At 47.0% G+C, this 25,730-nt stretch overlaps 10 protein-coding genes and 1 non-coding gene across 11 annotated transcripts; 5 read left to right on the top strand and 6 right to left on the bottom strand.

Annotated features, from left to right (window-relative positions):
• Nucleotides 1–10: 10 nt before the first annotated feature.
• Nucleotides 11–5,063, top strand: V1513DRAFT_394187 (uncharacterized protein). Its single transcript, XM_066895327.1, has 4 exons — nt 11–90; nt 164–719; nt 788–4,600; nt 4,652–5,063. The coding sequence occupies exons 2-4, from the start codon at nt 384–386 to the stop codon at nt 4,673–4,675; spliced, it is 4,173 nt and encodes a 1,390-aa protein (XP_066755783.1). The 5' UTR covers nt 11–90; nt 164–383; the 3' UTR covers nt 4,676–5,063.
• Nucleotides 4,779–6,875, bottom strand: V1513DRAFT_437023 (Anp1-domain-containing protein). The gene is made up of 2 exons (XM_066896864.1): nt 6,591–6,875; nt 4,779–6,540 (listed from the first exon to the last, which is right to left on the bottom strand). The coding sequence occupies exons 1-2, from the start codon at nt 6,659–6,661 to the stop codon at nt 5,223–5,225; spliced, it is 1,389 nt and encodes a 462-aa protein (XP_066755782.1). The 5' UTR covers nt 6,662–6,875; the 3' UTR covers nt 4,779–5,222.
• Nucleotides 6,876–6,985: 110 nt separating this feature from the next.
• V1513DRAFT_437021 (maintenance of mitochondrial structure and function-domain-containing protein) lies at nt 6,986–8,343 on the bottom strand. The gene is made up of 2 exons (XM_066896863.1): nt 7,968–8,343; nt 6,986–7,908 (listed from the first exon to the last, which is right to left on the bottom strand). The coding sequence occupies exons 1-2, from the start codon at nt 8,149–8,151 to the stop codon at nt 7,157–7,159; spliced, it is 936 nt and encodes a 311-aa protein (XP_066755781.1). The 5' UTR covers nt 8,152–8,343; the 3' UTR covers nt 6,986–7,156.
• Nucleotides 8,344–8,675: 332 nt separating this feature from the next.
• V1513DRAFT_437015 (adenylate kinase-domain-containing protein) lies at nt 8,676–10,011 on the top strand. The gene is made up of 4 exons (XM_066896862.1): nt 8,676–8,941; nt 9,067–9,119; nt 9,182–9,614; nt 9,666–10,011. Exons 1-4 carry the CDS (start codon nt 8,755–8,757, stop codon nt 9,860–9,862), a joined length of 870 nt encoding a protein of 289 aa, XP_066755780.1. The 5' UTR covers nt 8,676–8,754; the 3' UTR covers nt 9,863–10,011.
• On the bottom strand, nt 9,945–12,150 carry V1513DRAFT_437013 (WD40-repeat-containing domain protein). The gene has a single exon (XM_066896861.1). The coding sequence runs from the start codon at nt 11,951–11,953 to the stop codon at nt 10,100–10,102; it is 1,854 nt and encodes a 617-aa protein (XP_066755779.1). The 5' UTR covers nt 11,954–12,150; the 3' UTR covers nt 9,945–10,099.
• A 185-nt stretch (nt 12,151–12,335) lies between these two features.
• V1513DRAFT_437012 (eukaryotic integral membrane protein-domain-containing protein) lies at nt 12,336–14,036 on the top strand. The gene is made up of 2 exons (XM_066896860.1): nt 12,336–12,870; nt 12,926–14,036. The coding sequence occupies exons 1-2, from the start codon at nt 12,464–12,466 to the stop codon at nt 13,641–13,643; spliced, it is 1,125 nt and encodes a 374-aa protein (XP_066755778.1). The 5' UTR covers nt 12,336–12,463; the 3' UTR covers nt 13,644–14,036.
• Nucleotides 14,037–14,393: 357 nt separating this feature from the next.
• Nucleotides 14,394–15,827, top strand: V1513DRAFT_462072 (uncharacterized protein). The gene is made up of 2 exons (XM_066899919.1): nt 14,394–14,626; nt 14,706–15,827. Exons 1-2 carry the CDS (start codon nt 14,411–14,413, stop codon nt 15,621–15,623), a joined length of 1,134 nt encoding a protein of 377 aa, XP_066755777.1. The 5' UTR covers nt 14,394–14,410; the 3' UTR covers nt 15,624–15,827.
• On the bottom strand, nt 15,673–19,502 carry V1513DRAFT_394167 (armadillo-type protein). Its single transcript, XM_066895326.1, has 2 exons — nt 16,053–19,502; nt 15,673–16,003 (listed from the first exon to the last, which is right to left on the bottom strand). Exons 1-2 carry the CDS (start codon nt 19,167–19,169, stop codon nt 15,839–15,841), a joined length of 3,282 nt encoding a protein of 1,093 aa, XP_066755776.1. The 5' UTR covers nt 19,170–19,502; the 3' UTR covers nt 15,673–15,838.
• Nucleotides 19,432–19,502, bottom strand: V1513DRAFT_t9. Its single transcript has one exon. It is a non-coding gene; the product is annotated as a tRNA-Gly (tRNA).
• A 366-nt stretch (nt 19,503–19,868) lies between these two features.
• V1513DRAFT_437005 (Hsp70 protein-domain-containing protein) lies at nt 19,869–22,736 on the top strand. Its single transcript, XM_066896859.1, has 2 exons — nt 19,869–20,274; nt 20,356–22,736. Exons 1-2 carry the CDS (start codon nt 20,035–20,037, stop codon nt 22,591–22,593), a joined length of 2,478 nt encoding a protein of 825 aa, XP_066755775.1. The 5' UTR covers nt 19,869–20,034; the 3' UTR covers nt 22,594–22,736.
• Nucleotides 22,682–25,649, bottom strand: V1513DRAFT_462069 (uncharacterized protein). The gene is made up of 4 exons (XM_066899918.1): nt 25,330–25,649; nt 25,237–25,271; nt 24,902–25,178; nt 22,682–24,850 (listed from the first exon to the last, which is right to left on the bottom strand). Exons 1-4 carry the CDS (start codon nt 25,479–25,481, stop codon nt 22,978–22,980), a joined length of 2,337 nt encoding a protein of 778 aa, XP_066755774.1. The 5' UTR covers nt 25,482–25,649; the 3' UTR covers nt 22,682–22,977.
• Nucleotides 25,650–25,730: the final 81 nt, after the last annotated feature.

Genomic DNA, 25,730 nt, shown 5'->3' with positions numbered 1-25,730 from the left:
ATCACTGTGACAGCTTCAACGACCAGCCCCTCCCCCGCCAGTCTCTCTTTCCCCCATTCGAGTTTCATAACGCCATATATTTTGTAATAAGTGAGTATGGTCGGAAATTGTTCTAATGTCTGCATTGCTACGGCTGCCGTCGGAAATTATTAACGGTCACTAGTCTGATTCACCAAATTTCTAAGACATTTCCACATTAAGTGCGCTACAGCCCTTATCTGTTAATTGACAGCACTGCAATCATGAAATATTGAATGGCTCAGGGGACAACCACCGACCCTTGGAGGGCGACATCAAAATCACGGTACAGATTCCCATAGCTTGACTTGCTACTCGTCCAAGACGAATTTCGCTCGTGATCAAGGCAGACACAAGTAACCACCATGACACCGCTGCCGATCTCATTGACGTCGCCGCTGATGCGTCCGATGCCTGCTTCATCAGCTGCGGAAGCTATCGTGGTAAGCTCCATGCCGCTTGGTCATAGGCATCACCACCACAGATATGGACACGACCGGTATGGTCCTGCCACTGACGTGACATTCCGGTTTCATGACGAGAGAGTCACTTCTGATCCGATTGTCTTTGAGGAGAATTTGCTGCCTGGTGTTAAAGAGGGAGATATTTGTGAAGTCTTAGGACCCAATGGTGAGGTCTTGGATTTGTTTATACTTCAATTCCATAACCCCGAGATTAAGAAGAAACTCTCCACGAGCAGCGTAAGCTCTATTCACTCTACAAACAACACCTTTTGTGATATATTCAGGTCGCTAAATTTAATTAATAGTCACCGCTACAATTGTCTGTCCTGACGGGATCCGGAAAACTCGCCTTACACCGGGGTTCACGCAACGTCACGGTTCGCGTCATTGACAGAAAGGCAGCAGAAGCGGATCTTCTCACCTTTTACATTAAAGACCTTTACCTAACGCGGAGCGACATGTGGCGTATGCCGGCTGAATTAGTGGGAAAGACCATTACCGAAGGACAACAGATTGAGTTTGTTAAATCGCTAAAATTGAACATCAACACGATTCACAAAAATGGTCATCAAGTTAAAACCAGCTGTGTCGGACCGGATACAAAGGCAGTCTTCAGGTCTCAAAGTGTGCGGTATTTGATTTTTCTCCAGATGTCGACGGAGATGTGGTTCTTTGATGAGACTGGTGAAAGTTACTTCCATAAGGTCATCAATTCGTACTTGCCGGAATTATTCCGGCAGTGGCGAGAAGCCGATGCGCATCATTTGATCTCCATCGTCATGTTCACTAGCATCGATTTGAGTTCCTCAGCGTCGTCGTTGCCGCACGGGGTACGGAGCCGTAACGTGCGGGATCACTACCGCATTGTCGTTGATCGAATAAAGGTCTCGGATTGGACGCAGATCATGGCAACACTGCGTCGCGAGTTTGCAGTTTTTCAGAGAAACGTTCTTGTTCGCAAAACGGATGACGGCAAGACAGAAATTTCTGGTACTCTATGTCCCGCTGTCAAGGGCAACATTTTGGAAGCTATCAACGTAGCCGCAACACAGGCCTCGCAGGAATTTATAACGGATGACAGTCAGCGTGGGAATTTACAGACAATCCTTGTATCTGCTGGATCAGGGCTATTCGATGTCGAGGCAGATCTCCTGCAGCGCACCACCCAGAACCTCATGGCTGCAGGATTAAGTGTTGATCTGGTTTGTCTCACACGTATGCCATTACATGCTGTACCACTCTTCCGATATAGAGATGCATATAATAATATAATGCACTGCATGCCCCACTGGATCGATGTATCATTCTGGAAGCCACTACAGTCGGACAGCGGGATCTCTTCACAATGGGTTCCGAGATGCAGAATATACGAGATTCAAATGATGGGTGTCATGGAGGATGAATTAAGTGCGATCAGCGTGGATTATCTGCCGTCACCAGATGCCCAGGATATGGAGAAATATATGGAGGAATATGATGAGGCGGTGATGAAATCTCCTGCGGAGACATCAAGTACTAAGCGTCGTCGCAACTCCGAGAATATACGCCAAAGTGGTAGATACTTTAAGGATGACAATCCGCTATGGACCACAATATTGAACCCGTCGAACCCCACTGAACAGGAGAAATTGTGTGCAGTTTTGCATGGAAACTGGAAACATATCTACCCGCGACGCACGCAAAATCGATCGGTTAAATGGAAATCAGTGATTTCACCTGCTTCTCTGCCGATAACGACGGAGGTCTTCCCATCGCCGGAAGATTTCTATAGAGACTATCATTGTCAGACGTATATGGTTTCCATCGGCCCGAACAATGGCGAGAACGGAGAGTATACGTTACCGAACGTGATGCGTGCTATGGTCTCGTTTCGGATCGGCTTTGGCTACCAAATTGTGCTCGGTGAGATCGTCCAGGAAACCGAACGATTAAGCAAACTGGACGCCAATCCGGATGGCATTGCGCAGGAAGTCCCTGAATCTTGCTTTGGCACAAGAATATACTTATCCATCGGTACGATGATACATCGCTTAGCAGCCAAAGATTCGAAGACAGTCGCAGTTCAAATATTCAAGAAAACCACCCAAAACCCCCATCTTGATCAGGACATTATTTACAAGCCGCTCGTACAGACTGTGAATGACTCAGCCTTCAAGACGAGACACGTACGATTTCCAGGAGCACTTAGTCAGGATCATAATTGGAATCTGTTGGATCAGTATGTGGCAGGTGAAGATTTAGTAACTGATCCATCTCGGTTCTATCGCTCACGATTCGTGTTGATCCCAACGGAGCTGCAGAGTAGTAGATCACTGCAGCTCCAACTTCGGCCTCCAGAACTTACGGTGGATAAAATGAATCCTGAGGAAATTCGGTTAGATGGTCTAAGGAAGCTGAATAATATGTTCTATCGCAGCCAGTATCTGACAGCTGAGGAACGTCGTCGCGAGCGTGAACGCAAGGAGAACGCGAATATTCCCGAGTTGAAATTCTACACTGGCGATTTGTCGGCTTTTATTACACAATTGGTGGAAAGTGCGGGGGAGGATGAAAAAGATGGCTCACGAAAGAAAGATTCATTGATTGTTAAGGCATCTGAGCGATTCGACCGGTCCATGAAATTAACGGTTCTTGCACAGGAAATGCAGAGTGAACGTGGAATCCGCCTTGTGGATCGGCGATGGCATTGGAAATTGCACCAGCATTGTTTCGTCGGCTCCGAATATGTTGCCTGGTTACTTGACAACTTCAAGGACATAGATACGACTGAAGAAGCCGTGGATTATGGAAATGAGCTCATGCAGGCACAACTGTTTCATCATGTTGAACACCGACATTCGTTCCTTGATGGTCACTATTTCTATCAAATCAACCCCGAGTATAGCACTGCTACTGCTGCGTCACAACCAAAAACAAGTTGGTTCTCATCGATTCGTGGCACATCAGGAAACGGAAGCGGTGGCCCAAGCATGCTAGCCAACAGCGTGGCTTCGCTAGCGGAATCTGTTGCATCTATTACTGGGAGTGCTGCATCCACCGCGACTACACAGACCACACAAGCGAAAGTTGGCCAGTCGATGTCAGCTGGTTCGGCTGGTGCTGAGCATATTACCGAAAATACCGGATCTGTTGATTTTGGAACGGATACCATGGCCGACTCTACAATGTCTTTGGATTCGGATTGGGGTAAACGATCGCAACAGTTTGGAGCTCCGCTGTCGCCTAATCTTCGGCCACGTATTGAGCTTAGTAAGGCGATCAAGGTGGACGTTGATGTACTAAAGAAATCGTACCGTCGTGAGGTTGTTACGCTACACTATGATCGCCTACACAATCCAGAGTCTTGCTATCACATTTTGTTGGAGTGGCTGAATACAACGCCAAAGTTTATCGAAGACGCAATCGCACAGTGGAGTAGATCGTGTGACAGATCCGGTTTGAAGCTCGTAGAGGTTCCGGTAATGGAGGCGTGCACGCTACCAGGCATGGATCCTTTCACGTCATTGGTGAAAATTAAGTTTGCAGTGGATCCACCTCCAGCAGTTCATCCCCATGAGGCGGCTGATCCAGTGTTGTCGGACAAGTTATTCTATCAGAAGCAAGCCTTGTCGAGATTGGACTACGTCCTGGATACTGAGTCTGCGCGCACACTCGTTGCTGCCCAGTCGGAAGTCGATATTGTGTACTCATGGGGTAAGCCATACTTCCAATATTCACAGTATGTGCATAAGTCTGGAGCAACTCTTGTGGAGTTGATTCCCGAGACAGGTGAATTTATCATTGTCCGGAACCCTCTTGCTGGAAGCAAATCCGGCAATTTCTCCAACAATCTCACATTTGATCCTGAAGCAGTCCGCCGCGAGACAATCGATTTCATCCAAAATCGGCCAGAAGAATTGAAAGGATTTTTTCAGAGCATTAGGGATCGTTGGCTTAATCGTCCCGCTGTTGCGGTGCCATACACATCAGAGAGTCCTACTCCGGACAGCTATATTATGCATTCTGCAGATGAAGGAATAGCTCGTGACGATGCGACGCGGACATTGTCCAGTTCTCCATCGACGAGACGACCGCCACCACCCCCGCCATCTGATACTCCTGGTGCGGCTAGTTACATAGTGAGTCCATGTTGTGTCGTTATCTTACTCTGCTTGAACTAACATTTGTAGTATTACGATTTGAGAATGTATTGAAAAGACGAAATTTGTCGGTTGCAGTCAATTGGCGATTGAGGTTTTATTTCAATTACATTTGTGTAAATATATACCCGAAGAGACTGTACATAGCTGCTGTGTTTTAGCTTGGTGCTTTTAGTGTTCACCACGGTTGTGCGCAATTGTGTTTGGTGTGTCAATTATTAATTAGAGTAACACCGTGTTTTCTCGGCGTTCCAGTTAGTATACAGTATAAGCTCTACTTATAGGGATGACACCGCGAATTGACAGAACATACAATAAAACCCAACAATAGGCAAAGCACCTAAAACAAGACATGTATTCATACCTTACGAGGCAATCCAACCAATAATTACGCCAAAATGTGTATCTATGTATGTATGTAATGTAAGAAGAAAAATATGGTACAGCAATCAGTACAACATCTTCTATAGGCTAATCATCTGGCCGTTGACATGCCATATTGCTGTTCGGTCTGACAGAGCCTCAGGCGTAAGAATCGGTTCTGGAGGTTTCGCTCCAGGCAGCTGTGCTGGTGTGGTCTAGGTGCTTGCTGTGGAGTGGTTTAATGACCAGGCAGCAGGTGCGACACGTCTACAAGGTTATCTGTATTTTCGATCTCGGCCTTCTGAGTTCTGTCCTGGGAAGCTTGCTTTCTAGGTGACAACACATCTTCCGTTGCATCAGAGTCACCTTTACCAGAGTCCACCTTTTCCTTTTGTTTGGCCTTAGATTCCTCCTGCTTTTCTTTCAACAATTTCTGGTCGTCTTCACTAGGCTCGAAAATGTGCCAAATAACATAATGCGGCAGCCCAGCAACTGTAAAATTTAAGGACCGACTCATCTTTCCAAAACCTTCAGTTTCTGCATGATTCAAGAACGCAAAGCCAGGAAAGTGCGCACCAGCCCGGAATACATTTGCCTTGGCAAGAATTGACACTCCGCCAACGCCGTCGAGATCCACAAGTTGCTCCGTGTCGCCATTTGCTTCACGTGCGTATGCGAGATGCGGTCTCCAAGTGGCGTATTCGGCGTATCCTTCGACAATTACCTCGTCCTCTGGGAGCTGTTCTGCAAGTCGTAGCGCGGCTTCACTTTCCTGCCAAGAATTCAGATCATACGGTTGCTCGCCTCCTAGCCACTCCGGGAGAGGGCGCCAAACATCTATCTTACTCGTCAGTACTAAACACGTTTGCCAATCATCAAAATAGTCCATACTGGGCACGATAACGTCCTTATCATGCTTCATCAAGTCTTCGATAATAGTAACCGGTGCACGCTCGATATCGGCGTCGCGCCAGTACACCCAACTATGTTCCGGCTTTAACGCCGATGTCAACAACCAATTCCTCGCCTTACCCATTAATTTTCGCCGAGGGCCTTGTGCTGCGAACCCATGTCTATCCGAAAAGCCTTGACCGATAATCTGACCAAAGTCCTTTTCAAAAATTTCAACGCCGTTGTAATGCATATAAGGGTCTTCGTCTAGCTGGAGTTCTAATAAGAGCTCGTCAAGAATCTCTCGAGTCCGATCTTTAGAGTCCGACACCAAGAACGATAAGTCCAACAGCGAATGTGGATACGTCAAGTTCCGCAAATGCGAGAACATCAGTGGGAGATGGTTCGCTGCGTCACGAAGTGGAATGCAAAGCAGGACTCGATCACCACGGGTTGCACCGTCTCTGGTGGCCTGCGAATTTGCAAGGTCGTAGACATGCAAATTCAAGGCTTCCGCGTCATAGCTGCTTGGACCAGAAAAAAGACTCTCACCCGAGAGAAAATGAAAGGTCGTGAAAAAAAGTAACCCCGCAAATATAGCCAGGATAACTTGTTTGCGACGATGTCCAACGTAAATGGGTTTGCCGCACTTGGAATAACGGTATCTAAATATATATCAGTGTATTTTTCAATAAAACAAATTATCTTTCCGTACCGCTGTGGCTCAATTGGCGAGCGAATGGAGAGTCTGTTGTCCGACTTTTGTAGCCGGTCATCTAGTCGCATGATAAATGGCGGACTCCTATATGATTTGCTTGGCTCAAGATGGGATAGCGAACTTCAACGCAAACGAAATATGACGCCGGTTCTGTCCAGCGGCTAAACTTCTATAGACATGCCGCCGAACAATTGTTGTGACATAATCAAATGGAAGATGGAGAAAGGTCGAGATGGTAAGTAGTGTGGTCTTTGGTTATAAAGTTCCCGAAGACGTTAGAGCCCGTCCTAGTTAATTAGCAAGCTGGCGGGCCAAACCGCCGCAGAAGTTCTAAACATCAACGGAAATTTAATTGCGAGAGTTCGGCAAGGGGAACAACAATTGAATTTTTCCTTGAAATTATTCATTCCTGCCTACTCACAGAATGCAGTTATTGTCCATACACAGAATTATGCGTATCCTTAATAATAATTATAAAATACATATATTTGTTCCTCGTATCTACACGTACATGACAAAATTCCCAGATACCGTCGATGCTTACTACCTTTACATCAATCTCACTAATTACTCTGCTCCATCTTGTTCTCGATAAGATCGTGGAATGCGATAATTGCTCGTATAAGAGAGCTTAGATATATAGTCATTAACTCATCGTTCGTCTTGACCGTAAAAGACCGCACCAATTCGCTTGAGGCCTCGGCTCCCGCACCGCCGTTGCCGTTCAGCGCCCTCTCTTTCGCTTCCGCCGATGGGGTAGACAGATTTGATAAGAGATTGAACATATCTTGCAGCTTATTCAGAATGACATGATTGATTGGGAGCTCCCCAGCTACGACCTTCGCCAAATATGCGCTGACCTCAGAGAGCCTGTGGTGGAGACCTTTCAGTGAATGGAGCTGTTGAGTCAACCTAGTTGATAGAGTTCCAGTAGCAGCATCACGTATATCGCGCAGGAGGTGCTCAACTCCGATTTCCTCGGCCTCCTCAGCATAACTGATAGATGGCGTGTGGACGAATGTCCGAGCAGTGGTTGATCCGTCATCTTTGATCTCTTCAACGGCAAAATAGGCATCAGTTGGAACATTGATGCTCTTGAGGTGCACATCGACAATGACTAATAACGGATTGGGGGTGTATCGCTTGAACAGATCATTGATCTCGAGGTCGGCTGACTGCCGCTTGGGACCTGTGTGATACCAACCGATGAGCTTTTCTCGAGCGTTAACTTTTTTAAACATATCATTCATCATCTCGACATAGTTGTGGTCTAAGAACCAAACAGAAGGATCTTTATCGTCTTCTTCGAATGGAACTGCATAGAAGAGCCGTTAACTAGACTTACATACAATATTCCGGAGGGGATCCACTTACCTGCAAAACTATTCGCCACTCGCACAACTGATCCGGTATTCTGTCCTAATAATACACCGACCACACGCTTCTTGGTACCCTTGACTGTCCGGTTGTAATGATCAACGACTGATAGAAGGACCAGTGGTGCGACAGTCACGGTTTGATTCACCAGCGCAATAGTCTCTGTAGTTGTAGCCGGCATGGCTCAAATATGTGTCAATCGACTTCGAAACGATGAGAATATAATAAAGATGTGCTATAAATACGGCTGATATTTATAGCCTTGTTTGATTGATTTAATCTGCTTCCTTAGCTACAGTCAGTTGTGGTTCCCTTGGTTTGTGCGCAAATGCCCAACAGCAGTGAGCGAGAGTGAAAATACACAAGACCCACGAGCTTACGTTATTACAATACTGCACCGACACTAATTAGGTTTTCATGACGTTTCTCGCAGAAATGGAAAGGCTTCTGACTGGCCCATCGCCGGGCTCGCAAAATACAACTACAATCAGTAGTATAAAATTGAAGTCACAAGATGCATATTTAACAGAAAAAATTTTAATGAATCAATAACAATCTTATGCATTCTAAATAGCCAATTTGCGTGATGAGACAGCCACAAAAAAGGTGCTCTTTCCTTCTGACCGAGCTGCACCTCGACGGTGCACTCTCGAATGTGGAAGCTTCCGTAGTCGCGCGAGGGCATCACGAAATTTCCCGCGAGCCGCTCCGTAGACTAATCGCAGTTCCCCCAACATAACCTTCCCTTTCCACTCACATTGACACTAGCATCTCAATTGCCGCGATGAATAGCTCAGACAAGGAACTTAGGGCCTTTACTCTGTCGGCTCTTCAGTCGAATGAGGAGTTTGTCAAGGGCATCAAATATGATTTCAAGCAGACTAAAGCCGTCAAGCCACTCTTGGACTCGGACTTGGACAAGGTCTTCCCCGTCAGTTTGCGAACCGTCTTTTTGGGTCCTCCTGGTGCTGGTATGTTACTTTGCTCTATATATTTCAGCAGTTGGGGTAGCATGGTGGTGGCATCGTAGCAGACTGTAACATTTGGTGTTGCAGTCTAGTCGACCTGTATAATCATGGTTAACTTTCAAATACAGGCAAGGGTACTCAAGCACCTCTACTCAGTGAATACTTCAAGGCATGCCATTTGGTAAGTAGACCTCTAATTTGCCATTGCGTTTCTTTTTGAATGTATATGCTCATGTCTAACAGTCGACCGGCGATATTCTTCGAGCCCACGTCAAGCAGGGTACCGACCTCGGCATTCAGGCAAAGGAGATCATGGACAAGGGCGGCCTCGTGTCGGATGAGATCATGGTGAACATAATCAAAGACGAGCTCGAGAACAATAGCACTTGCAAGAACGGCTTCATTCTCGATGGTTTTCCACGAACTGTTCCGCAGGCCCAGAAGCTCGACGAGATGCTTACAGCCCGCAATACTCCACTAGAAACGGCACTTGAGCTTGAAATTGACGACTCTCTTCTCGTTTCTCGAATTACGGGTCGCTTGATTCACCCTGCGTCCGGAAGATCGTATCACACGGAATTCAACCCGCCCAAGGTCGACATGACCGATGATGTCACTGGCGAGCCCTTGGTTAGACGCTCTGACGACAACGTTGAGGCTCTCACTAAGCGATTGGGTATGCTGCCTTTTCATTAATTATAATTGCACCATTTTAACAGAACATTAGCCACATACCACACCCAAACTGCGCCAATTGCTGCCTTCTATAAGTCTCAGTACAAATGGAGAGGCATTGACGCTGCGAAGAAACCTGATGAGGTCTCCGTTAAGATCATGGAGTCACTTCCATCTGACACTGTTATTTCTGCCATGTTCAGGAACAAGGCCGAGGAGCTCAAGATGTTGTACAATAAGAAGAAGTAAGCGACATTGTGCATCCAATCGTATTGTAATGTATTTGGTGAATCGGGGAGGAGAAAATTGTGGAAGCTAATAGATTACGGTTACGCGTTGTACACTGCATTAGGCATTGCATTCCTGCAACATTATTATAATATTTTCCTCATGCGTCCAACAATAATAAGCAGAAATCCTAAACTAACAACGAGAAACACTAATAGTACACTCTCTGAGCTACAAAATACAAGGACGTACAACCATCTAACCGCTATATTGTACAAGACAACTCTTAGTCCTTCCTGCGACTATCGCCATACTATCTCCATATGTATTCGATTCGCATACTGCTACACCTGTGATCCCACCAAGTCCATCTTCTAACGCCAGAGACGATATCCTATGACCAGCGCCCACCTCGTCTACACCCCACATATTTACAATTCCATCCTTAGAACCTGTCAGTAGTGTTACCCGTTGATGCTGGCTTGACCTACTACCATTGCCATTCGAATTGACCTCCTTATGACTAAGTGCACCAACAAAACCAAACGCGAAGACCGGATAACTGTACTCGACTTTGGCAATCATCGCACCGGTGTCAAGATCCCACAGTCTTAATCGCCCTGCAAAATCTCCCGACGCCAAGGTCCGTATCCGGTTCCGTTTGCCCGCCACATCTAAACTGCCCACCTTGAGAGCCATGACGCCAGTATGATGCCCTTCGAGAACGTACTTCGCCGATCTTGAAGCAAGATCCCACACTCGGATACTATTATCCTCTGAGCCGGATATAAACATCTCTGGTGAAGTCCCGGAAGCTGGGGAATAATATAGCACATTGACAACTTTTGTGTGCCCACTTAGCATGTATGTACAATGCAACTTTTCATTCTTAGGAGCAGAAACGAGATCGTATATGTCGAGCGTTCCATTCTTTCCAGTCGTTGTTGCTACCGACTTCCGATCTGATAGAATCTTCACATCCGATATAGCATCTTTAATGATTTCATCTCCGTCATGCATGTGATCCACCGATGAGCTGGGAACAAGTGAGAACCAAAAAGATCCGGTAGCGCTGATATCCCAAACTCCAGCTTTGCGAAGACAATCAATTGTGACCAACGCCATTCTACCGTCAATCGTCGTAAATTCGGCTGATAAAACTGGCGCCGAATGAAATCCAGACAGTATTGCCTTGACTGCTGGCGACTTTTCGGATATACACCACATTTGAATTGCTCCAGAATAGGTCCCAATTGCAAGTAAGGACGACGTAAGGGATATACTGGATATTTCCTGTGAAGACGCCAGTTTCACCTTTCGCGGTGATTGTGGCGACAGTGTGGCCCCGGAGAAAGCGTAAACGAACACCTCCGAAGTAGAAGTCGAGATAGCCAGATGGCTACCATCATTGCTCCAAGTACAATCGGTCGCAGACTTAACTTCGGGCAGTAGTATAACCTGATTCCTGGACTTTATCTTTTCTGACTTTAAATCGACTCCAGTCGACTGTGTTGTGGGTTCTGGTGACTGACATATATCCGCCGGCGTTACACTCGCTGATCGATTGTGAGATGTTTTCACCCGCTTCGGCTCTGCTTCTGAGTAACCCTCTCGGGCGCTTGGTGATCGTTGGCTCAAGGGCTGCTCGATGCCATACTTCCTTGACGGTGAGGAAGCTGACGCATCGATTGTGGTGTGTGTTGTCTTCATCGTGGCTGCAATTGCAATATCCCCTCTTTCTGTACTTTCCTGTTGCCCGTTGATATCTTCGCTGGCATTGGTCATAGGCACATCGACCGCATTGCTCGCTTCATGCTCGGTCCCATCCGGAAGGACTTCCAGGCTCTTTGCAATGGCACCAGAAAATAAACTGAACGGCTCTGGATTCTGCCTCTCCGTGCCATCTGGATTCAGTAGCGATTCGATTTCCATATAATGCAAGCCCTTTTGGAAAACACTCACGAGCAGGCCTATTGGGGTCACCGGACCGTACATCTCGTCCAATCTATCAGCTTCCGTTTCATGCTGAAATGCATACGTTGCATGCGAAAAACCTGACTCTTGTAGATAGCGCCATATTAAGTAATTGAGCTCTTTTGAAGATATCGACATTCTGTGTGAAACTTATAACGATCTATGCGATGTTGTTTGTTGTTTTGTCGGATGGTATGTTCAGACGAGCCCACTCCTGTTTCTTAGTATTAAAGAGGCAGCTGAGTGACTGCTGGAGAGCAGACCCCGCTCGCGTCGATATATCACCGTCAAGTGCTGTTACAGTGGTTTAAACTCCAACTTGCGTTGTTCTTGATATCGCTTAGTTTGAACTTCCAGAAGACATCACATGTAGCTGGAGCATGTTTTTGCTGATGTCTGAGTTAGGGAATGTCATTCACGATGTCGCAATCCTTTAGGCGTAAATGTCAAAACAGAAAGTGAACACTCCGGCGGCGCATTATGTTTAGACAACGGCATCAAGCGCTCCTAACTAAGGACACACATAATCCAGCAAAGGATTGATCGACCGACGATCGGTAATATAGTCTAGGCATATTCTGCTGAACGACTCGCTAGAAGGCGATATTAGTAGCATTGGCGCGGCCATCGATTCCCTCCGCCAGCGGGATGCTGCGTGTCAATCTGCCACCTCTGACCAAGGCGACACTGGCTCTGTCAGTAGTGACCTCGATAATTGTCGCTATTATCCGATATTCAGCATATTTCGCGCTGTCTTCAAGCTCTCCCGACAAGCGGATAGATCTTTCATCGATTTACGTGTCTTATTTGACAATTGTACCCGCAGTTTCGATCGTGTTCCCATGGACATTCATTACGGCTACGTTTGTTGAACAGAACCTCTTCTCACTATTAATTGCGATTGCGACACTCTATTACGGAGCAAGGTATTGTGAGCGCGTGTGGGGAACTAGAGAGCTCGCGAAATTCTTGTTACTTGTCTCGGTTGTTCCTAATGTTATCGTGTTTATACTGTATATCCTTGCATTCGTCATAACCGGAAACACTGACGTTGAGTATAATCCTCTTTAATAGCTCGCTTGGTTGAGCAACTGCTAATGTAGGTGCTAGGTTTACGACTATCTGCGGCGGAGTAGCTGTGCAGTCAGCTTTCCTAGTTGCATTTAAGCAACTTGTGCCCGAACACACCGTCATACTCTTCAGGGGAATTATTAAGATTCGAGTTAAGCATTTTCCAGCGCTCTTCCTCCTCATTAATACCATATTTGGATTATTGGGTGCACGTGTTACAGCTTTGTTAACGTGGTCTGGCTTCTTCACCTCCTGGGTATATCTCCGATTCTATCGTGTCAGCAATGTATCGTCAGGTGTGGAGTTCTACTCGGCTTCGAGCATCCTTCCTCCACCGGTGACCGCGAACGGACTCGCCTCACCTTCTACTGCCCCTGTCGGAATATCAGGGGCTTCACATTCTCCACATCATCTGCCTACAACTCGCGGTGATGCATCCGACACATTCTCAATGGCGAACTTTTTCCCGGATGCCATCGCACCCGCCGTGTCATACCTCGCAGACAGGATATTCGCTGCTCTTGTCAAGCTACATATATGTGTTCCGTTTTCACAAGAGGATGTTGAGGCGTCGAATTTGCGTAATGGCCAGTTTAGACAGCGCGCCGTCGCACCTTTACCGGGTAGCGTGCGTGCAGAAGCGGAACGGAGGCGGGCATTGGCATTGCAAGCTCTTGATCAGCGGTTATCTCAGGGCAAGAAGGAATCCACTGGTCTTGGCGAAACCATCTTTGTTCCTGAAGAAAATCAGAGCTAGGAATACGAGTTGGTACTGCAGTATTGTGGTTTTGCGGAGCGGTAACAAAGATTTGAGACGGGATGTATTGTATGTACTTGTTCATGGAGAAGAGTAAATTAGTTTTTGGCTTGATATATTTGGTGCAAGATATGGGTCGTTATCGGTGGGGGTGTACCTGGCAGGTTGTTAGGTTGGATCCGTCCTCTTTCGTAAAGGTTCTACTTTCCTAAACGACTATTACCATTATTCTGGCATATCAGGCGAGGAGTTTTGTAACATCGAATTGGCTCTTTGAATTACCGTGTTTAATACAGTTTCCTCTCTTTGTAACTTCCGAACTCGATATTCTAGGATTAAAATGGATAATTCATTGCGAGTTCCGCGGATGCTATATTACGACTAACTCGACGGCACACTCCTTAATCCGTAAAAGGATTGAGTAACTTGTTCGTTGAATCCACTTGTAGCCAGAAATCTACAATCGTTCACGTTAATGGGCTCGTTGGTGTCGATGACAACCATTGAGTTTAATATATGGGCCATATATGGTCATATTACGAAACACCAAATCATATCGTATCGTATGGGTTCGTGCAACCTCAAATCACATTATATCAAACCCAGTTGCTTTGCGGGATTTCGTATCTAGAAACTCGGGTAGAAGTGTAGTGAAAGCCCATGACGAATGTTTGTTCGAGAAATGGCAGATTACAGCTGTGAATTCAGCACACACCATCAGGTAAGTTCCCGGCGTGCCTTATGCACCAATTTTTTTTCGAGGGCCGATGAACAGCCCCATTATCACACGACAATTGAGTACGTGCAGATTTTTACTGTCAAAATCTTTACGGCTGTCCCTATTACAGTATATACAGCCGCAATTCTTGAGTTTGCCCTCCGAAAGATTTAGATACTCGACCAAATCCGCTATGTCTGATCCAGCTCTCGATTTGCTGTCTAAGACCTTCGCGTCTGCGATGCTGCTGAATGCTGACCCAGATGTATGTGATCTATTCCAATTTGGCTTCACAGTGAAGCTATTTGTATATGGTCATGGATTGCTAAAAAAATAACTCATAGCAAGTCGTCGCTGCAATTCAGAAGGAGCTCCCAATCCTCACGGCAGAGCAAGAAGCCAAGCAGACCGAGATTCTCGCTCTATCGGAGAACTTCCCCTCATCAGCTTCCAAACTTAATGCTACTCTAGGTGGAAAGAAGTTCATCCTCGGCACAGACAAGCCATCGCTCGCGGATCTAATCACCTACGGGCGTGTGAGGCAGCCAGTTGCCGAGATTTGGTCTCCTGACGAGTACAAATCCAACGCTAACATCATTCTCTGGGCAGACAGAGTCCAGAAGTCTGAGATTTTCATGGCCCACAAGCCAGATGAATCGACATTCATCAGCACCGCTGCTTTAGGCACCAACAACAACAAGGCCAAGAAAGAGAAGGGCCCCAAGCCGCAGCCTGCGAAGAAGGAAGCTGTGCCAATCACTCCTGCGCTCATTGACTTGCGTGTTGGATTCATTCAGAAGGCTGTCAAGCACCCCGATGCGGACGCGCTCTACGTGTCGACGATTGACATGGGCGATCCTAGCGGCCCGCGAACTGTCTGCAGTGGTCTCGTGAAGCATATCCCGCTCGAGGACATGCAGCAGCGGTACGTTATCGTCGTTGCAAACTTGAAGCCGGTCACTATGCGAGGAATTAAGTCTGAGGCCATGGTTCTCTGCGCGGCGAATGAGGAGAAGGTTGAGCTTACAATCCCACCTTCAGGGTCAAAGGCGGGTGACAAAGTCTTCTTTGAGGGATTCGACGGATCTCCGCAGCAGCAGTTGAACCCGAAGAAGAAGATCTTCGAAACATTGCAGCCTAATTTCACGACAAATGAGAAGTTGGAGGTTGTGTTTAAGACTGACGATGGTGAAAGACCGCTGATTAATAAGGATGGTAAGGTTGTCCTTGCTTCATCGTTGGTAAACGCTGAAGTCCGATAAGTATTTCACGCGTTTGTATATGAAGAATAAAAGTCCCGGTTGTACTATAGAGCGCACAAACCCTATTGGGAAAATTACATTACGAGCTCAATAGCTCTTTCTTAACAGCTAGAAGCACTGGAAATATTGATCAACTATCGCATAAGCGTGACTCTATCGTTATGTCTTACAAATCCCCATAGCATATGTCAATATATTACAAAGATTCTTTCATATTATCCAGTCCTCAATAGTGATTCGCAAATTCGCTTCTCGGCATCCTTTAAAGCCTCCTTGTTATCACAGGTAGCCCAGTCTATTTCACTTAATATCTCTTCAACTTGTTCAGCTCCATTCTCGGTTGCTAGAAGGAACAGCGCATCTGAAGCTGCTTGCCGGGCCTATTATTACTGTTAGTACTTACTACCTCTTGAGATGTAAGCAACTTACCTGCTTCATATCACCAATGAGCACGCCAACAACTTTTCTAGCGGCAGCTTCTTTGACTTTGCCACTAGCATTAGCAGCAGTGAATAGCCCACTAAACAATCCAATAGTAACACCGACTCTTTGCGCGTTATTTGTCTTCGTCGCAAGAGTGTATAACCTGGCAGCTTTATTATATATCTGCACATACAAGGACGACTGTTCCTCCGCAAGTGCATTCGTGTCAAAAAATAAACTAATCAATTCTGCAATCTCGAAATCTCGTTTCGGCGATGTGCGATTTACTGTGCTTGGTGCAGGTTCCGCCTTCTCGATAAATAATTCGACCGCTGAGCGTACGAATCGACGGCTCTTGTCGGCCATCTCGGTAGCTGCCAAGAAATTCATAACCGCATCGCGAGCAGCACGTACAACGCTTTCCCCTGTTCCGCCACCGACGCAAGCAGCCAGTCCTAAAGTCGCAGCGCGAGAATGGGAAGACACTGTACTGCCGCACAGGCGGATCATATGGTTGAAGTACTGTCCATGCGCATTTGTAAGTATGTCGTCATTCTTACATTCCGGCTCAGCGGTAATTTGTTGGATTTCGGTTGCGTCGATGCGAAGTAATGGGACAATGACGCGTAACGACCTTAGTGAGTCTAGACGTAATTTATCCATCTTTTCCAACGATATGCGGACCAGATTCGTTAGAATGATGGTTTCGTCTGAGGATTCTGAAGATGAAAAGAGCTTCGTCGCATGAGCTGTTATTGTCTTGATCGATGCTCGGCGGAGATGAGAGCCAATGTCACCGCGTGACGGAAGTGTGGTGTAGTCTTGGAGACCACACGTGAGCGCTACCAGGATCTTTGATATGTAAAGAGGACTATCTGAGACCCAGTCTCCATCCGATGAGAGAAGCGCATCAAATGCGCGGACACTAGCAACACGAATGGAGATATCGTATTCTTTCTGGGACGCGGACGCGAGGTCACAGAGAGAGATGATTACTGATTCATCCACGTGTGGTCGAAGGCTGCCAAGAGCGAGAACAAAACCTGGTCTACCAGTCTTGGCATACTCAATCCATCTGTGGGCATCGACAATTCCGTTCGGTAGTCGCGATACGGCCGAACAAGCTGAGGAGTGTACGGTCGATGTGGATGGGTCTTCACCTGTACGTGACAGTGACTCTTCTATAATTGTCATGTATGTTTGGGGAATATCGTGACCGTTGGGGCAAAATAATGATGCCGCAGGGCCAATGACGTGTAGAGCAGCATCATATAGTATGGAGGCTTGGTGAGCTGGGAATTGCATGCTGTCAAAAATAATTTTCAATCGCTGAATGATGGTCGGAATCGTCGGATCATTACTTGGCAAAATATCAAGAACTTCTCCTAAGGCGTATATATATCCATGCCTCTCATCGAAAGATTTTCCATCTGGTAATTCCTTCGCCATATCCAGCAGCTTCAACGCGTATTCTCCAGCTACCTCTTCATCAGACACTATTAGTGCTAGTGCTTTGCCAGCCAGCCTCCGCATTTCGACGTCCCAACTGCATATGACCCTTTCGATCAAAAATTCCTTCATGCCATGTGGGACTCCCAACTTAAACGTCCGTCTGGATATCTCCAGACACGCATGTGCCCGGCTTCCGATGGCAAAATAATCTAAAGATTGTACAAGAACAATGCCTGTTTCTAGATTCTCGACCACTTCTGAATGACGACCAATACATTCCTGTACTGCTGCTGCGGCCGCTCGGCGATTATTAACTTCTCTGTCAAAACATGCCACTAGCGTTAGCTCCGAGAGTGTCTCTTGCACGAGTTTTGTTGTTGCATGGTTTCCATTGCATAGGCCCGGATAGTGTCGAAACAACGACCAGGCAACATAGCATGCTGCATCACGAACATTGGCACCGATAGCATGTGTGGTCATGCGGATTTCAAATCGTAGACCTGCACGAGTCAGATCGAGCAACTTCATGGCGTACTCAGGAAAAGCTAATACGTGTCGTCGGAGAAGCTCCGCGAGAGCAAGTAAGCCACCATGCCATCTATCCGCAGTCCTGCTGTCAGCTGCAGCATCTTTTGAGTCTGGGAAACATGATGCGAAAAGATTGTCGATAATTTCGGGTACGAAGACATTCTCGTGATCAATCTTGGTGAGCGTTTGAGCGACACGTGAAATTGCTTTTGAAGCGCTATAACGCACTAATGTGTCTTTGTCCGCCAGTGCTGTCGATATCAGCTCGCCGAGACAGTTTTCAACAGACTCTGGCACTTCACTAGAACATAGTGCGAGAGAACACAACGCAAGTCTGTAAGTTGCCTTACATAGCACTTTTCGCAGGTGAGCATTCGCACTAGCATTCTGAGAACGTTTCATGGAGGTCAGAACAACTGATATCTGGGGGAGAAATTGCTCAAGGTCCTGGGGTGAGCTTAATGAGAACAGCGCAGCAATTGTGGCAGTCGTTCCTAGTATCGCAAAAATGTTTGATGTAGATACAGCCTTTGAATCTTCCATATATTTCGGGAGATATTTGGCTTGCGTATCGGCTCGCACCAAATATCTCGCTAATGCACTTGCCGCTGCTTCCCGTTCTCTTCCAGGTGCACATATGTACTTGCAAGTGAGCGCGTATATCCGACAGGCTATGTTGTTCCCAGTACTCGACAAATTGAACGGCGTAAGCACTAACACAGACAACCAAGTCAACAGAACATATCTGCTTTCCCACTGTCTGTTCTCTCCCTCGCTCTCTTCCATTTCACACAAAATGCGTTCCAATAACGCAACATCATTGGGGAAAAACCGGCTCACGGTTTTGGGGCCCCTTATCTTGACGAGCACGTACAAAATTCGGCAATGCCACTGCCTTCTGGTCGCCAAAAACGCACGGCAAACAGCTACGACTGTGTCTTCAAGTATCGGATCGATAAGCTGAGGTGAATCTTGGAACGGTTCAATCTGAGATACTACCGATGTAACATCAAGTTCTGATGACGAATCGTCGCAGCCACACGCAAGCGCCTCGTTGAGGCGATATGAGAACTCGCGCAGAAGTGTCGGCGCTGATTTTGCAATATCTGGACAATCGTCAAAGTCACGATCAGTAGCTACCATCGTGTTTTACAATGGACATATGAACTGTGGTCACTGGTATCAGTTGGTGTTGGGTGACACATAGCTGCACATTCTTGCCTGACCTTGACGGGTAGGTAAGCTTTCAAGAACTAAAGGCTTTTGGCTTTTCTCCAATAAATCAGCCCACAAAATCAAAAGTCACCACTGACTATAATATAAATCCTTATGAAAATCTAACTTGCAGGTAATACATTTGAATATACAAAGTCAAATGTAAAAAAAGAACACACTCTTTGACCAATGCGTCAGCCCGGAGTCGAACCGGGGGCTCGTCGATGGCAACGACGAATTTTACCGCTAAACCACTAACGCCTTATAAAAAATACTTCAACGAGTCCTCAATAATGGTATCTCGGGGTTAGGTTAAGCCAAAAAATGGCTCGGGTTGAATTTTGCATACAACTATTTTCTCAGTATTTTAATAAGCGTGTGCTAATAACATTGCGTGTGTTGATTTAAGCTTTTATCAGCTTTATCCTTGAAAGGTTTAACGAATTCGAAAATATCATGTCTGGAAGTTCTTCGAAAGCCGGAATTATATTGGGGCGAGTCTATCACTCATATTAGGGACAGGAACCAGTGACAGAGCAGTAGAAATGAATCCAAAAGTACGCCAAAATCAGGGGCGAAGTGCTCTTCTGCACACGTAGCATCTACGAACCTTCGAAAGCGGTTGCACAATATTTTACACTGTTGATTAGTACACTTGATCTCCTGGACGTATTTGCTCCGACCTATAGGCCAGCTTGGTATATTTACTAGGAAGGACCTGAAACTGTCAATTACTCATTCGGCATACGATATCGAGTGTCACTACATACATGCCCGCGACTCTCCATCACCTATGATCCGAATGCGACCTCTCCTGTTTCTCACATTTTTAATTACGCTGGTATTGATACCAGCACCGGCGCTTGCTGCAATTCTAGGCATTGACTTTGGGCAGTCCACCACAAAAGCCGCTCTCGTCGCTCCTGGTGTTCCGTTCGAGATCGTTCTCACGAGGGACTCCAAGCGGAAAGATGTGTCTGGAGTTGCATTCAAGGGAGAAGAACGGTTATATGGTAGCGCGGCCGCCGGAATTGTGTGTAATCAGCTATATTATTATTTGGATTCTTGAAAGATCCATTTAAAACAATGAGGATGGGCAAGCTAACAATAGTAGGCACCGCGAACACCATCCGCCGCGTTTTTACATTTTAAGCCCCTGCTAGGGCGATCCGTCTCGTCTTCCGAGGCAAAAACGTATCTGGAACAACATCATGGAATAGAACTAATCCCGTCGGGCAACAGATCTACCGTCTCATTTAAGACGGATGATTCGTCGTTCCCGGTCGAGGAGCTACTCGCAATGTCTATATCCCACATCAAAGCTCTTGGGGAGGAAATGTTACCGAAGTCCTCTGCAACTTCGAGGATCTACGACGTCGCCATCACCGTTCCGCCATATTTTGACTCAGTACAGCGAAAAGCGATAATTGACGCTGCTGAAATCGCGGGTGTGCGAGTGACTGCCTTAGTTCCCGATGGAGTGGCTACAGCTATCAATTACGCGTCGGCAAGGTCATTCGGCAACGAAAAACAATATCACTTTGTGTTGGACATGGGAGCTGGATCAACCTCGGCGACCCTTGTTTCCTTTCAGGAAGTTCAAGAACGGGGCCACCGATTTGGCAAATCAACTCTCAATATTACAGTCGAAGGTGTCGGTTTCGATCAGAACCTTGGAGGCGATCTTCTAGATCAGCGGATCTACGAAATTCTACTTGCGCGTTTTATCGAGGCCCATGGCGATGGTATTCTTTCCAGCCCACGCGCACTAGTCAGATTGCACAAAGAAGCGGAACGCGTCAAGACTATTTTGAGCGCAAACACCGAAGTCAAAGCGTCAGTCGAGAGCCTGTACGACGACATCGATTTTCGTACCATGGTCAGTCGAGCCGAATTCGAAGATGCGATACAAGATGTCTTGCCCCGTGTCACCAAACCGTTCGACGACGCGTTGCAAGCCGCGAATTTGGATATTTTAGATATTCAGTCGGTTATTTTGATGGGTGGTACTACTCGTGTTCCTATTTTCCAGCAAGTTCTAATTAAAGACGTTCTGAAAGGGGATGCATCCAAGTTGTCGAAGAACGTCAACGCCGATGAAGCCGCAGTTATGGGTGCGACATTCAGAGGTGTGAGTGTGTCGAAACAGTTCAAGGCTAAGGAAATCAATGTGTTGGATCCCGCGATTTGGGAGTACGATGTTGTTGTTTCGAATTCTGACGGTGGTATTATTGGTACCCAGGCTTTGTTCCCCAAGGGTTCGGCTGGCAATCGATCACTCATCGAGCTGCAGCTGCCTGAGAACCTTGAAGAAGCCACACTGGAGTTCCGAGAAGATGGACGGCCGCTGTTTATTTATGGTCTTCATAGTATTCAGGAATCTAAGAAGAAACTTCTTCAATCGAATAATTGCACAGAGTTGATATTTGTTCTAGACGCCGAATTGACGGTGAGCAGGGTGTTCGACGTGCACGGCGTGTCGTGGCAATGTAATGTTACGCGTCCAGTTGTCCCTGCCGAAAGCGATGACTCTGAAGCCGAGGATTTCAAGCAAAAAGTGTTCAACTACTTCAAGGGCGAGAAATCTTCCCCAGAAGGATCAACAACGGAGACTACCGCTGCCACCGAGGCGCCCACGGACTCGGAATCAATGACCGCATCCTCGTCGACGACCAGCAAGAGGCCACAGGCGACGCTCCCGCCGAAGCCCCGTCTTGTCAAGCAGCCCGTGAAGTACACCGTCTCGTACAGCGGGTCCCGCAATATGGGCCGGGCCACTAAAGCTTCTTCAACAGCCCGTCTCCGTGCATTCGACAAACTTGACAGCGGCAGACACGCTAGAGACGCAGTCCGCAATGATATTGAATCTTATTCGTACAGGATACGCGAGTGGATAGAGCACGAGCATCAGCGGTTCATAGAGCATTCGAATGAGGAGGAACGCCAGACATTTTTGCGAAAGGCGGCGGGTGCACTAGAATGGTTGTATGACGAGGGTGAGAGCATGATTTTGGATAAATTGGAGGAGAAGATGAAGGAGTTGAAAGAATTTGAGAAAACAATATTTCAGCGAGAAAAAGAGAAGCTGGCTATTATAGAGGCGGAGTTACGTGCAAGTGCGTCGGCTGCCGCTGCCGAAGTGTCCGCTGAGGTAGATAGTGCTGAAGAGCTAGTAATCCCCGATGATGAACCGGAGGAAGAGCCGGTGGAAGACGGCACGTCTACAAGTGCTACCACCACGATCTTGATATCGACTGTGATGCCGAATACAAAGACCATGTCGTTCGAGGAGAGTTCGACAGCAGAAGCTGAGCCGGAAAAAATTGAAGAGCCCCAGCATGATGAGTTATAGATGATTATATAGGCTAGACTGACTCCTTGGTTCTGTGCGGTGCAGATAGTTGCGTGACGTATAAAGTTCTAGTACTATGTGCGTATGATAGGACTATATCTGTTCGATTCGTTGATCAATAAAGTATTACTATGCAAGTTATACTAACACCATGATCAAAGTCAGCTGGAAATAAAACGCGAAACGAATGAAAGGTAAAATATTTCCCCCAAAGACACCAAAAAATGATACTCAGAAGCGAATGACAACGGAGAACTCAACAGAGAACAACGAACAACGAACAACGGAGAACAACCTCGCCATGTCTATATAATACAATCAGAACCAAATCCGACGTTTTTACCACGCCCTCATCTTCCACATTAATAATGCGAAAACAAAAAATCAACAGCAAAATGTAATTGAATTCAAAAACTCATTATCTCGCCTCGTTTCAATCTGCCCACCCCACCATCTCTCGACAATTGTGCTCACAAATCTCGAATCGCTCTCGCTCCAAGGATCTAGACCCATGGCCAACATATCTACTTTCGAGATCCACAATGTCTGTCGTGCGTCTTGCAGCTGGTCATTACGTGTGGCACCGTTGCGTTTTTTCCGTCGTGGCTCAACTTTTTGAATGATAAGATTCTGCTCTTGAATCAATCTCGCCAGTTCCGAGAATATTCGGGCCGTGAATCGGTGGAAGAAGGCAATTATGGCGACTTGTTTCGACGACTCAGAGATTGCTACAGCCGTTCCCGGGGTCGCGACTTCATCCTCTGATTCTTCACCCTCTGAAGTAATTGCCTTTCGTGCCACGGTTGCCCGTTTTCGTAATACGTCGTCGAGCTGAGCCAGATCCTGGAATGGAGTGATGTACATTAAGCTTTCTTCCTCGTTGGACATTGCCATTGGTGTGGCTGCAACTGACGACGATCTCGAGACTGAATCGTCAAGGAGCAACGGGCGCGTGTCCCGCCCGACAGCAGCAATATGATCGAGCGACGTGGTTGTGTCATTATTTTCTAGGCCTTTCCGGGCCATGGCATCCACAATTTCTTCCTCGTCTATCCGCGCTTCTTCACCAGCCGATGCCCACCATAAAAATCCAAGCCACGTGAGCTGCTTCCAAGATGGGTGTTCAGTCTGCAAATCCGTCTTGGTCGAGAAAAATAATTCCGGGTCGTCGTTGTAAATCTCGTCTTCGTCAGTCGCATCCGTCATATCCTGGGATGAGAGCAATGCCATTACGTCGCTTGACGGCGCAACTTGGCCAGCCGAGAATCCGCTTGATGACCCTGAGCTGGATGTCAACCGGCGTTCTAGCGCGGTCGCTTGTTCTTCTGCTTCTGTGTGGTCATAGCATTGTCTGTACCATCGATGTCGCGGATCAATGGAATATCCGATCTGTGCTTCCAACGCCTGGAAACGTCGCATATCCCGAATTGACGCCTTCAAGTGGTTTTTTGGCGAGCTAGTGTAATACACCACGGGATATAATATCCGCCCTGAGGATTCGTTAACTGGGAAATATAAAGCAGAATGGTCAGACGACTGCGGCGATCCAGGTCCAGACTGGGCAAGAGCCGATGCAGCGGCGTGCATTGATGTCGTTAACGGGGGCAATTTTATGACGACGTCATATAAATCCGATTTGTCCAACAGGATCTTATCCGTTGTGTAAGCTATCCATCCATAGAACGGACTATGCTTCTTCTGGCGTGCTTCCTCTGCGGGCGGAAGTGATGACAACGATTTTACGTAATCGAGGTCGCATACGCCGATCGCATATAATGGACGAATTCGGTAAGCTGGTATCGGGAGTAATTCCGCGATCGAATTCGGGATATTGGCGAGGATGGCGATATCGTAGACGAAATGACAGCCTTGCTCAATCGGCACGTCTCCTACAATCAATATTCGTTCCCGAGCAAGTGCCGCTTTCCAGACTTTGAATACGAGGGGCCCGAATGTGTCGAGAAACGAGGGCAACGAATGCGCTGGATGGGACTTCGGAAGGATGGGCGGCGAAGTGATGAGGTTTGAGCCCGCGAGGGAGTCCGCGTCGTTGTCGGAGCCTGAGGCAGGGGCGTAGCCTTTTAGTTTTGACGTACTTAGTTCAAATGGACGACGTGGAGGGCGGTAGAGCGCTGTTTCCAGCGGCATTGACGATGTCGAGGCCGTTGTTGATGGCGAAGCCGAAGCGGCGGACATACCGTACAGGCTGTAATATGTCTCTAGAGGCCCGTAGTCGCTTGGATTCCGCACATATTCACTTATAATAATTAGCCACTTTGCAAATTCTAAGGATTGCTTGTTGATTTACCTCAACAGTGTCTTTAATCCTTCTACATGGCCCCAGCATCGCCCCAAGCGTCCAGCAGCACCGTACGCAGCTCGCGCTTTCAATATTATCCCTCCAGGAACTAGCACTCCAAGTGAGTACATTCTCGAAAATCGCTCAACTGGGTTGTCAGTCTCGAGTTGCCGGTACACACTGACACCGGAATAGAATTCGCCGTGGGTGAAGTAAATCACGTCTTGCTTCGAATGGTGAAGTCCGGATGGGAATGCTTTGAACTCGACCATGTCGAGAGTGATAGCTACACGTATAGTCTATGTTATACCATAATTCTAAATATTGACAAAAGTTGAACTTACCGCTCGATGCCGTCTTCTGCCAATCGAAAACATATCTACATAATCCGGATTAACCCACCACCCGCCAATTCCAATAAAAACAAAGTAGCATACCCGCGCTTAGTATCAAACCGCGCTAAAAACAATGCAACAATTCCCGGAGGAACAGCGACATCACGTTCGGCATGCTTCGCAACCGGCGGGCTGTGGATTCCTCTGGTGGCCGACGGCTGCCCGGCTGTATTCGACGGCTGCGCCGCTTGCATGGCAGTGTTTCGTTAATCAGTAGCGGTAATGGGAATTGCCACGGAATAAGTCGCTTAGCGACGGACGCTTGTCGCTAAATATCCGATGTGGTGAAGATAGCGTTGTAATTGGATTTGCACTTTAAGCTGGTCCGGTTGGGCTTGGTCAGGTGCGGCGATAAACTCCCAGGCTCCTCCGAGATTTTTTTGACGCAATGCTTATCGCATGATTTATTTTCATCAGTCTAGAATTTTTTTTGCTACGACCAC

This window comes from Lipomyces chichibuensis, assembly GCF_038497645.1.
Source record: "Lipomyces chichibuensis strain CBS 12929 unplaced genomic scaffold V1513scaffold_3, whole genome shotgun sequence".
NCBI lineage: Eukaryota > Fungi > Ascomycota > Lipomycetes > Lipomycetales > Lipomycetaceae > Lipomyces > Lipomyces chichibuensis.
Note: the sequence above shows the minus strand (reverse complement) of the source record. Positions and strands in the feature narration are given on the sequence as shown.

What these genes read in the sequence shown, in the direction of transcription:
- V1513DRAFT_462069 (XM_066899918.1), bottom strand. Translation starts at nt 25,481, where the DNA reads ATGCAAGCGGCGCAGCCGTCGAATACAGCCGGGCAGCCGTCGGCCACC. An exon ending in CGGTTTGATACTAAGCGCGG is followed by an intron (nt 25,272 to 25,329) that starts GTATGCTACTTT and finishes CGGATTATGTAG; the next exon opens with ATATGTTTTCGATTGGCAGA. An exon ending in GCAGAAGACGGCATCGAGCG is followed by an intron (nt 25,179 to 25,236) that starts GTAAGTTCAACT and finishes CTATACGTGTAG; the next exon opens with CTATCACTCTCGACATGGTC.
- V1513DRAFT_394187 (XM_066895327.1), top strand. Translation starts at nt 384, where the DNA reads ATGACACCGCTGCCGATCTCATTGACGTCGCCGCTGATGCGTCCGATG. An exon ending in AGAAACTCTCCACGAGCAGC is followed by an intron (nt 720 to 787) that starts GTAAGCTCTATT and finishes TTTAATTAATAG; the next exon opens with TCACCGCTACAATTGTCTGT. An exon ending in CTGGTGCGGCTAGTTACATA is followed by an intron (nt 4,601 to 4,651) that starts GTGAGTCCATGT and finishes TAACATTTGTAG; the next exon opens with TATTACGATTTGAGAATGTA.
- V1513DRAFT_437015 (XM_066896862.1), top strand. Translation starts at nt 8,755, where the DNA reads ATGAATAGCTCAGACAAGGAACTTAGGGCCTTTACTCTGTCGGCTCTT. An exon ending in ACTTCAAGGCATGCCATTTG is followed by an intron (nt 9,120 to 9,181) that starts GTAAGTAGACCT and finishes CATGTCTAACAG; the next exon opens with TCGACCGGCGATATTCTTCG. An exon ending in GGCTCTCACTAAGCGATTGG is followed by an intron (nt 9,615 to 9,665) that starts GTATGCTGCCTT and finishes ACAGAACATTAG; the next exon opens with CCACATACCACACCCAAACT.
- V1513DRAFT_462072 (XM_066899919.1), top strand. Translation starts at nt 14,411, where the DNA reads ATGAACAGCCCCATTATCACACGACAATTGAGTACGTGCAGATTTTTA. An exon ending in TGCTGAATGCTGACCCAGAT is followed by an intron (nt 14,627 to 14,705) that starts GTATGTGATCTA and finishes AATAACTCATAG; the next exon opens with CAAGTCGTCGCTGCAATTCA.
- V1513DRAFT_437005 (XM_066896859.1), top strand. Translation starts at nt 20,035, where the DNA reads ATGATCCGAATGCGACCTCTCCTGTTTCTCACATTTTTAATTACGCTG. An exon ending in GTAGCGCGGCCGCCGGAATT is followed by an intron (nt 20,275 to 20,355) that starts GTGTGTAATCAG and finishes TAACAATAGTAG; the next exon opens with GCACCGCGAACACCATCCGC.
- V1513DRAFT_437012 (XM_066896860.1), top strand. Translation starts at nt 12,464, where the DNA reads ATGCTGCGTGTCAATCTGCCACCTCTGACCAAGGCGACACTGGCTCTG. An exon ending in ACCGGAAACACTGACGTTGA is followed by an intron (nt 12,871 to 12,925) that starts GTATAATCCTCT and finishes TGTAGGTGCTAG; the next exon opens with GTTTACGACTATCTGCGGCG.
- V1513DRAFT_437021 (XM_066896863.1), bottom strand. Translation starts at nt 8,151, where the DNA reads ATGCCGGCTACAACTACAGAGACTATTGCGCTGGTGAATCAAACCGTG. An exon ending in AGTGGCGAATAGTTTTGCAG is followed by an intron (nt 7,909 to 7,967) that starts GTAAGTGGATCC and finishes TCTTCTATGCAG; the next exon opens with TTCCATTCGAAGAAGACGAT.
- V1513DRAFT_437013 (XM_066896861.1), bottom strand. Translation starts at nt 11,953, where the DNA reads ATGTCGATATCTTCAAAAGAGCTCAATTACTTAATATGGCGCTATCTA.
- V1513DRAFT_394167 (XM_066895326.1), bottom strand. Translation starts at nt 19,169, where the DNA reads ATGGTAGCTACTGATCGTGACTTTGACGATTGTCCAGATATTGCAAAA. An exon ending in TCATTGGTGATATGAAGCAG is followed by an intron (nt 16,004 to 16,052) that starts GTAAGTTGCTTA and finishes CAGTAATAATAG; the next exon opens with GCCCGGCAAGCAGCTTCAGA.
- V1513DRAFT_437023 (XM_066896864.1), bottom strand. Translation starts at nt 6,661, where the DNA reads ATGCGACTAGATGACCGGCTACAAAAGTCGGACAACAGACTCTCCATT. An exon ending in TCGCCAATTGAGCCACAGCG is followed by an intron (nt 6,541 to 6,590) that starts GTACGGAAAGAT and finishes ATATATATTTAG; the next exon opens with ATACCGTTATTCCAAGTGCG.